Raw genomic sequence first — 11,112 nt, 5'->3', positions numbered from 1 at the left:
TGTTTCGGCCACTAACCTCATATTCTATACTCTAATTCTATTTAACTCAGTATCCTTTTGAACATGCTGTTCCCTTCACCTGAAATTCCCTTTTCTCCCTTCTTTATCTAACATCCATTGATCCTTCAAGTGGGCATTAATTACCTTTTCCAGGAATCCTTCACTGATGCCCCTAAGATGGACCAAGTGTCCTGCTTGCTTCCAAAGGGGTTGAGCTATTGATACCTCATTTTCCTATTGAGTCAAATTACATGGTACAGACTCCCTAGTTTAACCCTCTGATTCCCACAACCTACCTATAAACACTTTTGAGGGTAGAGATGGAGCTAACAGCTAACAAAATGTCTAGAACAGTCTAGACTTTCAAGGAATGTTCAATATTAAAAAAATGAATGGGAGGTATTGTAAGTCACAGCAAGGGAACTAGAGCTAGAAGTGACAGTACAGTACAGTAATTAAGACAGAGGGCTTTAGGGGCGCCTGGGTGGCTCAGTTGGTTAAGCAACTGCCTTCAGCTCAGGTCATGATCCCGGAGTCCTGGGATCAAGTCCCACATCTGGCTCCCGGCTCAGCAGGGAGCCTGCTTCTCCCTCTGACCCTCTCCCCTCTCATGCTGTTTCTCTGTCTCTCTCTCTTTCTCTCAAATAAATAAATAAATAAATATCTAAAAAAAAAAAAAAGACAGAGGGCTTTAAAGTCAACGGCTGACATTGGTATTACAGCCTCTCTGCTCCTTTGCACGTTATTTAACAACTCATTGCCTGGGTTTCCCCATTAGTAAGATTAGAGTAATAATTGTACTTGGCTCATAGAGCTGCCGTGAGGATCAAATTTAAAATTTTGATATATTGAGGGGTGCCTGGGTGGCTCAGTTCCTTAAGCGTCTGCCTTCAGCTCAGGTCATGATCCCGGGGTCCTGGGATCGAGACCCGAGTCAGGCTCCCTGCTCCGCGGGAGGCCTGCTTCTCCCTCTCCCACCCCCGCAACTTGTGTTCCCTCTCTCGATGTGTGTCTCTCTCTCTGTCCAAATAAATAAAATCTTTAAAAAATAAATAAAATTTTGATATATTGTTCATGAAGTATTTTTTGCATTAAATTTGTAAAATACTGCATTAAAATAGTATTTATCTTAGCCACTGAGTTTCTGGTGTCCCTTTAATTTTTTCACTCCAGGAGAGGACCTCATTCACTTCACTCTAGTCTTCGCTTTGTCCGCACCTTATATGCTTGACAAATATTAGCAGCGTTCAATAAACATGTTGAATTTACTTATCTCCCTATATTTTCAAATTAAGTAAAACATATACAGTAAGGTGAACAAATATTCAGTGTATTGCTGAGTTCCTAATTGTTCAGAACATTATGCTTCGCAGTAAAGTGTGTCTTTTCACCCTCAGGTATCCAACAAAAAGTCCGTTTTGTAAGTCTCCCCTTCCCTGTTTTCCGCAACTCCCTGACCCAGGCTTTCTATTGCCCCTGTCAGTTTCAAGAGATTTCCTAGACAAAAACATTCCAGATCGTCAAACTTGAAAAAAATATTTTCCTAGAGGACGGCCTACGACGTCAAGCCGCCCGGTAAATCTCAGGGGACCCTCCAAGTGAGGCCGCCATCTTCCATACAGCGTTCTGCGTCCCGCGCATGCGCTTCTGTTTGCGAGGCTGCAAAGAGGGGGATTTTATCCCTTCTCGGCACCCTTACGTCGCGGGGCACCAGCGAAGATTTACGTGACGTCCGTTTCTTGCCGGAAGTGGAAAGACGAGAAGGCGGTGTTGCGCTATCCAGAGGGCCTTAACGTTAGGGCTGGGGGAATCATTGTTTCTAAAATCTCCGAGGTGGTGGGGTGGATATATTACCCACTTTACGAGAAGAGACTAGAGTGCGCTCGGAGGCGTGTTTCTAGTGTAAGTGGGTACGTGTCTTTGATGTTGGCCAAAGGGAACCTAAACCATCCTTTTAAAAGAACCTCACGCTTTCGCCTCCCTCTCTTTGAAAGGCGTTTTCAGAGACGCGGAATGCCCAAATTTTAGATTGATTCAAGCTCTGCCACTGACTTGCTGTGTGTCCTTGGGCCCCTCTCCGAATCTCAGTATCTTTATCTATAAATGGAAGAGTAGATAAAGTCTCAAGTCACCTTTCAGTTCTGAATGTTATTACATGTCCAAGCCACAAAGTCTTGGGGGTTAAATATCGTTGGCCCCATTTTATAAGGAGGACATTGAGTCTCAGTTTTGATGACTTCCTCAAGATTGCACAGAAAACTTGTAGAGGTTTCAGACATTGAAACTAGAAGATTATGCTGTAACACCATGACCACGACTCCTTTTTATACATATGTATCATCAGTTCCTGAAACTGGCCTATAGCAGTTACTCAAGAAGTTTGAATGGATGAATGAATCTTTTGATATCAAGGCCAATGACACAAGCAGATCTGTTGTTTCTCTGCCCCTCTAATGTATTAACAATGTAACACTTCTCCAGGTGTTTCTTCTGCTTTACTTGACTGGGGACTCTGAAACCAGTTCTTTTGTCTTCAGCTTAATCAGACACCATGGAGGCACCTCCAGTCACCATGATGCCTGTCACTGGAGGCACCATTAATATGATGGAGTACCTGCTGCAGGGTAAGTGAACCAGGCAACTTGGATGACCTGTTTTCCTCTTTCTGTTCATCATCTGTTGGGATGAGAGGCTGTTATACAAAGGTAGCCTGCATGATTTCTGGCACTCAAAAGACAACAATTTTTTTAAAAAATTTAAACGTTAATTATGGTCACAAACGCATAACATTAAGTGTACAGTTCAGTAGTGTTAATTATATTCACATTGTTGTATAACTGATCTCTAGAATTTTTTCATCTTACAGAAGTGAAACTCTATACCCATTAAACACTAATTGCTCCTTTCCCCTCCCCTCAGCTCTTGGCAACCACCTTTCTACTTTGTTTCTGTTTTTGACTTCTCTAGATATTTCATGTGAGTGGAATCATACAGTGTTTGTATTTTTATGACTGGCTTGTTTTACTTAGCATAATGTCCTCAAGGTTCATCCCTATTGTAGCATATGACAGGATCCCCCTTTTTAAAGCTGAATAACATTCCATTTATGTATATACTACATTTTCTTTATTTATCTGTCATCTGGGTTCACCTCTTGGTCATCATGAATATTGCTGCAGCAAACATGGGTGTGCAAATATCTCTTAAAGATCCTCCTTTGAATTTTTGATATATGCCCAGAAGTGGGATTACTGGATCATATAAGAATTCTATGATACTGTTACTAGTTCTATCTTATAGATCAGGAAACAGGTAAAGTGGGGGGGGGAGGCTCAGTCGGTTAAATAAAAGAAAATAAAAGGAATGTAAATTTAAAAAAAAGGAAACAAGTAAAGTAACTTGCCCAGATGAGAAAACTCAAGATCCAGAGAGGGTAGTGATTTTCAGGAGGCCATATAATGTTTTGTGGAAGAGTTGTTTTTTGTTGTTGTTTTTTTTTAAGATTTTGTTTATTTATTTGACAGAGAGAGAGAGCGAGAGAGAGAGCACAAGCAGGGGGAGCTGCAGGCAGAGGGAGAGGGAGAAGCAGGCCCCTTGCTGAGCAAGGAGCCCCACAGAGGGCTCGATCCCAGGACTCTGGGATAATGACCCGAGCTGAAGGCAGATGCCTAACCCACTGAGCTACCCAGGCGCCCCTGTGGAAGAGTTTAGACTTTAATTCAGATCATCCATTTAGTAACTTAATATGAACAACATTAGGTTATTAATTTTCACTTCTTAAGCTACCTCTCCAGTCTTTCCCAACCCAGTAAGTGCCACTATCATTCACCAGTTGCATGAACCAAGCATTTAGGAGTCAATATCTGCTTTTCACTTTACCCCCACATTTAGTCCATCTCTAAGTCCTATTCATTTTACTTCCAACATGTTTTTTTTTTTTAAGATTTTTATTTATTTATTTGACAGAGAGAGACACAGTGAGAGAGGGAACACAAGCAGGGGGAGTGGGAGAGGGAGAAGCAGGCCTCTTGCAGAGCAGGGAGCCCGACGTGGGGCTCGATCCCAGGACCCTGGGATCATGACCTGAGCCAAAGGCAGATGCTCAACGACTGAGCCACCCAGGCGCCCCTCCAACATGTATTTTATTTCATTTTTTTTTTATTTTTTGTTTAAAGATTTTATTTATTTATTTGACAGAGAGATAGAGAGCACAGGTAGGCAGAGCGGCAGGCAGAGGGAGAGGGAGAAGCAGACTCCCTGCTCAGCAGGGAGCCTGAGGGGGGGCTCGATCCCAGGACTCTGGGATCACGACCTGAGCCGAAGGCAGACGCTCAACCGACTGAGCCACCCAGGCGCCCCTCTAACATGTATTTTAAATATGTATTTTCTCCACCTGCAGTGCCACACCCTGGTTATCATCCCCCACTTGAACTACTTTAGTGGGGCGCCTGGGTGGCTCAGTCATTAAGCGTCTGCCTTCAGCTCAGGTCATGATCCCAGGGTCCTGGGATCGAGTCCCACATCGGGCTCCCTGCTCAGCGGGAAGCCTGCTTCTCCCTCTCCCACTCCCCCTGCTTGTGTTCCCTCTCTCGCTGTCTCTCTCTGTTGAAAAATAAATAAAATCTTTAAAAAAAAAAAAACTACTTTAGTAACCTTTTACTTATTACATTGTTTCCACTTCTGACTGTCTCTTCCCACACCAACAGGTAGTTATCTTTTTATTTTTTTATTTTTTATTTTTTAATTTTTTTTTTTTTTAAAGATTTTCTTTATTTATTTGAGAGTGAGAGAGAGAGAGAGCACAAGACGGGGGAGCGGGAGAGGGAGAAGCAGACTTCCTGCCGAGCAGGGAGCCCAATGTGGGACTCGATCCCGGGACTCCAGGATCATGACCTGAGCCGAAGGCAGTCGCTTAACCAACTGAGCCACCCAGGCGCCCTCTTTTTATTTTTTTATTATTATTATTAAGTAAACTTTGTGCCTCCGACATGGGGCTTGAACTCAGGACCTCAGATCAAGAGTTGCATGCTCGGGGTGCCTGGGTGGCTCAGTTGGTTGAGCGTCCGACTGTTGATTTCAGCTCGGGTCCTGATCTCAGGGTCATGGGATCAAGCCCCATGTCGGCCTCTGTGCTCAGTGGAGAGTCTGCTTGTCTCCCTCTCCCTCTGCCCCTCTCCATGCATGCTATCTCTCAAATAAATAAATAAATCTTTAAAAAAAAAAAAAAAGAGTTGCATGCTCTACCAACTGAGCCTGGTAACAATGTAACACTTCTTCACGTGTTTCTTGTGCTTTACTTGACTGGGGACTTGGAAACCAGTTCTGTTGTCTTCAGCTTAATCAGACACAATGGAGGCACCTGCAGTCACCATGATGCCTGTCACTGGAGGCACCATTAATATGAAGGAGTAACTGCTGCAGGGGACCTACCAGGCATCCCTAGTAGTCATCTTTTTAAAAAATTATTTTACTATTTAAAAATTCAAACATAAATAGAGACTAATATAGTGAACAGTCCATTTCCATTGTCTAGATTTCAGTTTGTATCTTTTTTTTTAAAGATTTTATTTATTTAGGGGCGCCTGGGTGGCTCAGTTGTTAAGCGTCTGCCTTCGGCTCAGGTCATCTTTTTTTTAAAGATTTTATTTATTTATTTGATCCCAGGACCTGGGATCATGACCTGAGCTGAAGGCAGACGCTTAACGAATGAGCCACCCAGGCGCCCTCCGTTTGTATCATTTTGCCATATTTGCTTCATCTTTTTTCTTTCGCTGTTCTTTTTTTTTTAAGATTTTTTTTTAAGAGAGGGAGGGGAGGGAGGGAGGAAGAGGGAGAGGGAGAGAGAGAATCTTAAGCAGGCTCCACTCTCAGCACAGAGCCCAGCGCAGGGCTTGATCTCACAGCCCTGAGATCGTGACTTGAGCCCAAATCAGGAGTCAGACGCTTAACTGACCGAGCCATTCAGGCGCCCCTTAAGATTGTATATTCTTATGTATGTTTTTTTTTTCAACACCCAACGTTGAGCTCAAAACTTACAACCCCAAGATCAGGAGTCACCTGCTCCACTGACTGAGCCAGCCAGGCACCCCTCTTTTGCTGTTCTTAAAGAAAATTTTATGACCTCGTAACATTTTACCTCTAAACTCTTCAGTATGCAACTCTAAAAAACAAGGATATTTTTCTTCATAACCTTAATACTATCATTATTATCTTAAGAAAATTAATAATATATTCTAATATCACCTAATATCTAGTCCATATTCAAAAGTTTCTCCCCTATTGTCCCCAAAATGTATTTTGTAAACAGGATGCAATCAAGTATCATGCAGTTGTCTTGATGAGGAGTCCATACCAGTGTTCCTGGAATGATCCTTTGAAAATGTAAATCCAGGCATGTCTTTCCCTGTTTTGTTGAAAATAAAGTGTGGCACACATAGCTGTCCACCTTCACCATGGACTGTATGTCAGTCCTACACTGCTGTGGCCCAGGCCAAATCCTCACTTCATTCTCATCTTCCTTCTCGCTCACAGCACTTCAAGCACACTGATACCTTTCCATTTTCTTTAATTCCCCAGGCCCTTTCCTGCTTCTGTGCGTTAGCACTTGATGATCCCTCTGGCCCAGTACTTTTCTCCAGCTCTTCAAATAACCATCTCATTTTGATCCTTCAGTTTTCAGCTCAGTTGCATACCCTTAGGGAGACCTTCTCTGACTCCAGCTCCTCAGAGAGGTCTTCTCTTCTCCACCCCCACCAGTTGCTCTCTAGCCCATCTCCCTTTTATTTCCTTGTATTTCTGTTTATTTACTTACTTATTTTGTGCTTCCCCCACTAAAGTGTAATCTCCATTAGAGCATGGACCCCTACTTCCTAGCATAGTGCCTAGAATAGCATTCAAGAAGTATAGGTTAAATGAACCAACACTCACAAAGCTCCTCAAATGTTTGAGAAACGGGGTCGCCTGGGTGGCTCAGTCCATTAAGCATCTGCCTTCACCTCAGGTCATGATCCCAGGGTCCTGGGATCGAGCCCCATATCAGGCTCCCTGCTTGGCGGGGAATCTGCTTCTCCCTCTCCCTCTGCCTGCCATTCCCCCTGCTTGTGCTCTCTCTCTCTCTGTGTGCAATAAATAAATAAAATCTTTTTTAAAAATGTTTGAGGAGGTGACTGGGTGGCTCAGTCGTTAAGCATCTGCCTTCGGCTCAGGTCATGATCCCGGGGTCCTGGGATCGAGCCCTGCATCGGGCTCCCTGCTTGGCGGGGAGCTGCTTCTCCCTCTCCCATTCCCCCTGCTTGTGTTCCCTCTCTCGCTGTGCCTCTCTCTGCCAAATAAATAAATAAAGTCTTTAAAAAAAAAATGAGAAATGAACAAACACATATCTGATACTGTCCTGAATGTAGGGTACAATGTATTGAATGTAGGACTTGTTCCCTGCTCCCATGATCTTCTGTCCTATGATTACTGGGATCTGATCTGTTGCTTTTCCTACGACGTTCCCCATTTCCAAAAATTCAGTCCTTTGAGTCTCACTGTCAATATTTACCATAGTAACGATATATACCTTTATTTATTTTAACAGATTTATTCAGTACATATTTGAATATGTTCCTAGCATTGGAGTATCAGCAGTGGAGGAAGAAAGATGAGTAAAGTATCAATATACAATTGATACATTGAAAGATGACTAAAGAATTGAGGTGATAATGCTAAAGAAAACTCAAGCAGGGAGGTGGAAAGAGATTGGAGGGAGATGTACTGTCTTATTTAGGGTGTTCAGAAAAGACCTCTCTGATAAAGTGATACTTGAGCAAAGACCTGAAGAAAGTGATGGGGCGAGGCATGCAGATACTGGTGAGGAAAATTTTCTAAGTGTAGGACTAAGGGAAGAGGCCCTGAAGAGAAATACTTTATCAAATACTTGGCATTTTCAGGAAACAACAGGAAGATCACTGTGGCTGGAGAGAGTGATCTAGGGAGATAGTAGAAGGAAATGATGTTGGACTGGTAGCAGAGACCACAATGTATAGGGCCTTGTAGACAATGGTAAAGACTTTGGGATTTATTCTGAATGACACAGGAAGCCATTGGAGGGTTCTGAGGAGAGGAGTGTCATTATCTGCCTATATATTCTAAAAGACCACTTGGTTGTTGTATGGAAAAGAGAAGAAGCAGGCAAGGGTAGAAGCAGGCTATTGCAAAAACCAGGCAAGAAATGAGGGAGACTTGGACTAGATGGAAATGAGTGAGGAAGTGGGAAGTGGTTGGATTCTGCATATATTTTTATTTTATTTTATTTTATTTTAAAGATTTTATTTATTTGACAGAGAGAGACACAACAAGAGAGGGAACACAAGCAGGGGGAGTGGGAGAGGGAGAAGCAGGCTTCCCACCAAGCAGGGAGCCCGATGTGGGGCTCGATCCCAGGACCCCGGGATCATGACCTGAGCCGAAGGCAGACGCTTAACGACTGAGCCACCCAGGCGCCCCTAATTCTGCATATATTTTTAAAGTATGGATTGGATATAGGATATGGGGGAAAGAAAGGAGTCAGGATGATTCTATGGTTTGGAGCCTGGGCAACTAGAAGCAGAGAGTTTCCATTTACTGTGATGGAGAAGACTGCAGGAGGAGTAAGATTGTGGAGGAAAAGCCAACAGTTGGATACTGAACATAGGAAGATGAAGATGTCTGTTAGGCATCCAAGTGGAGAAGCTGAGGAGACAGTTGGATATATGAGTCTGTAGTTCATGAGATAAATATGGGAGTCCTCAGGGCATAAATGATATTTGAAGCCATAGCACCAAATTAGGTCACCTTGGGAGGAAGAGATTGTTGGTAAAGAGGACCAGGATTGAGTCCTAGGGTCCTCCAGTATTTAAGGAAGATGAGAAAGACCCAGCAAAGTAGACTTAAAAGGAATGGTCAGTGAGTTAGGTGAAGAACTAAGAGAAGAGTTGTGTCCCAGATGCGAAGGGAAGAATAGATTTCAAGGTGGGTATAATCTAATAACCAGGTCAGATGCTGCTAAGAGGATGAATTAGAGGAGAACAAAGATCAGTGTATTTCTATGGAGCATTTCATTTTCTTTTACTTAAATATGTTACATAAAAAGGAAATGTTATAATCTATAGATGAAAAACTTGTGTTGCTGGAAATAGAAGATAATTTTTCAAATAAATGACAAGAGTATTATTATTATTGTAGATAGATACTATGGTTGTTCAAGCCTCTGAGCCCAGAGCCCGTTGGCGATTAGCATTTAGGGAAGGCCTAAAGACTTTCTAGTAAGACTTTCTTAGTTGTAAGACAATGCAAAAAAAAACTGAAAGGGGATTAACTTTCTCAAAATGTTATCCAGTACCTTGGCAGCATAACCCCTCTGAAATCTCATGTACTGGACCTATGCTTTACGAACACTGCACTAAACTGTTTTGGTTTTTCATTTAAGTTTTTTCAATCTTTTGCTAATCCCAGTACCCAAAGTGAAAGATGGGACTCAACAGTACTCTTTCCTTCTTCAGGAAGTGTTTTAGATCACAGTTTGGAAAGCCTCATCCACCGCCTTCGGGGTTTGTGTGACAACATGGAACCTGAGACTTTCCTTGACCATGAGATGGTATTCCTCCTTAAGGGCCAGCAGGCTAGTCCATTTGTTCTAAGGGCCCGGCGTTCTATGGATAGGGGAGGGGCACCCTGGCATCTGCGCTACCTGGGACAGCCGGAAATGGGAGACAAGAACCGCCATGCCCTGGTGCGAAATTGTGTAGACATTGCAACATCTGAGAACCTCACTGACTTCTTGATGGAAATGGGATTCCGCATGGACCATGAGTTTGTCGCCAAGGGTCACTTGTTCCGCAAGGGTATCATGAAGATTATGGTGTATAAGATCTTCCGCATCCTGGTCCCAGGAAACACAGACAGCACTGAGGCCTTGTCACTTTCCTATCTTGTGGAACTGAGTGTCGTTGCACCAGCTGGGCAGGACATGGTTTCTGATGACATGAGGAACTTTGCCGAGCAGCTGAAACCTCTGGTTCACCTAGAGAAAATAGATCCCAAGAGGCTCATGTGACTAAGACAGTCTGTCTGCCACTGGGGCCTGTCCTCACCTGTTACAAAAAAGAAGATGTTATAAATGCCCCATTTCACCATTGCCAGCCAGACATTCTTCCCCCAGAAAGGAAGACAGTGAGGACTTAGCTGGTTCTTTACACTGTTTTCCTCATGGGGCAAGTTCACCTTTGTGACAGCCTTTCCAAATTAAAGGTTTAGGATAACATGGAGAATCTATCCAGTCCCTCTGTATAAAGAGAGGAAACTGGAATAAATTAGCTTTTAGAAAGGAAGATCTTTTAATTGTTTTGCTATTTGTGTATAAGGTTTATAAAGTAGGGACTGCGAGTGTGTATTGTGTGGTAATAAAGGCTATGAAGAGAAACATCTGTGATTGCAATTCTTTATCACCCTACTAATTTGGGGTGGATTCACTACCAGTTGGAATGAAAAAAATGGCAGTTTTTAGTTTTAATTCTGATAGAGGTGATAGTTGTTACCTTTAACCAAAGTAGCACGTTTGTTGAAAAATTTTTAAATACAGACAAAAATAAAAACAACCTGTAATCCTATTATTCAAAAGATAGGCTATTTCTATTCTGGTATATATCCTTCTAGTCTTTATTTTTATAAATTTATATATATGAGATATATTTATTTTATAAAATATTCTGTATATACTGGTTTATACCCTTCTTTTTTTGTTTAATCTCTCATTAACACCTTTTCAGGACATTAGGCTATAGTGTTCTTCTGTAAAAACAAAAAACCTCATTTAAATAGGGAAATTGAGGCAGAGATTAATTAGCTTTCCCTGAACTATACAGATATTAATCAGCAGAGATCATTTGTAAATACTGATAATTATAATTGCTATGTGTATCCCATTGTGTGGATTTTCCATAACTTCATTGATTCTCCTACTTCGGGATTTTTAGTTTGTTCCCAAGTTTTGGCTTTTATAAACATCTTCTAGGGGCGCCTGGGTGGCTCAGTCTGTTGAGCATCTGACTCTTGGTTTCAGCTCAGGTCGTGATCTTGGGGTCACGGGATTGA

The 11,112-nt window shown here is 42.4% G+C and overlaps 1 protein-coding gene across 4 annotated transcripts; it reads left to right on the top strand.

Annotated features, from left to right (window-relative positions):
• Nucleotides 1-1,727: 1,727 nt before the first annotated feature.
• On the top strand, nt 1,728-10,441 carry MED18 (mediator complex subunit 18). Of its 4 annotated transcripts, none has more exons than XM_078073572.1 (3): nt 1,728-1,902; nt 2,538-2,624; nt 9,522-10,441. In XM_078073572.1, exons 2-3 carry the CDS (start codon nt 2,552-2,554, stop codon nt 10,073-10,075), a joined length of 627 nt encoding a protein of 208 aa, XP_077929698.1. In that variant the 5' UTR covers nt 1,728-1,902; nt 2,538-2,551; the 3' UTR covers nt 10,076-10,441. The 4 variants fall into 4 exon arrangements, with proteins under 4 accessions (XP_077929698.1, XP_077929696.1, XP_077929697.1 ...); XM_078073570.1 differs by having other exon boundaries at nt 2,482-2,624; XM_078073571.1 differs by having other exon boundaries at nt 1,728-1,910.
• Nucleotides 10,442-11,112: the final 671 nt, after the last annotated feature.

Source organism: Halichoerus grypus, chromosome 5 (genome assembly GCF_964656455.1).
Source record: "Halichoerus grypus chromosome 5, mHalGry1.hap1.1, whole genome shotgun sequence".
In the NCBI taxonomy this organism is placed as follows: Eukaryota; Metazoa; Chordata; class Mammalia; order Carnivora; family Phocidae; genus Halichoerus; species Halichoerus grypus.
Note: the sequence above shows the minus strand (reverse complement) of the source record. Positions and strands in the feature narration are given on the sequence as shown.

Excerpts from the sequence above, each read along its gene's own strand:
- MED18 (XM_078073572.1), top strand. The coding sequence starts at position 2,552 with ATGGAGGCACCTCCAGTCACCATGATGCCTGTCACTGGAGGCACCATT. Across the intron at positions 2,625-9,521 it reads GATGGAGTACCTGCTGCAGG|GAAGTGTTTTAGATCACAGT; the intron begins GTAAGTGAACCA and ends TTCCTTCTTCAG.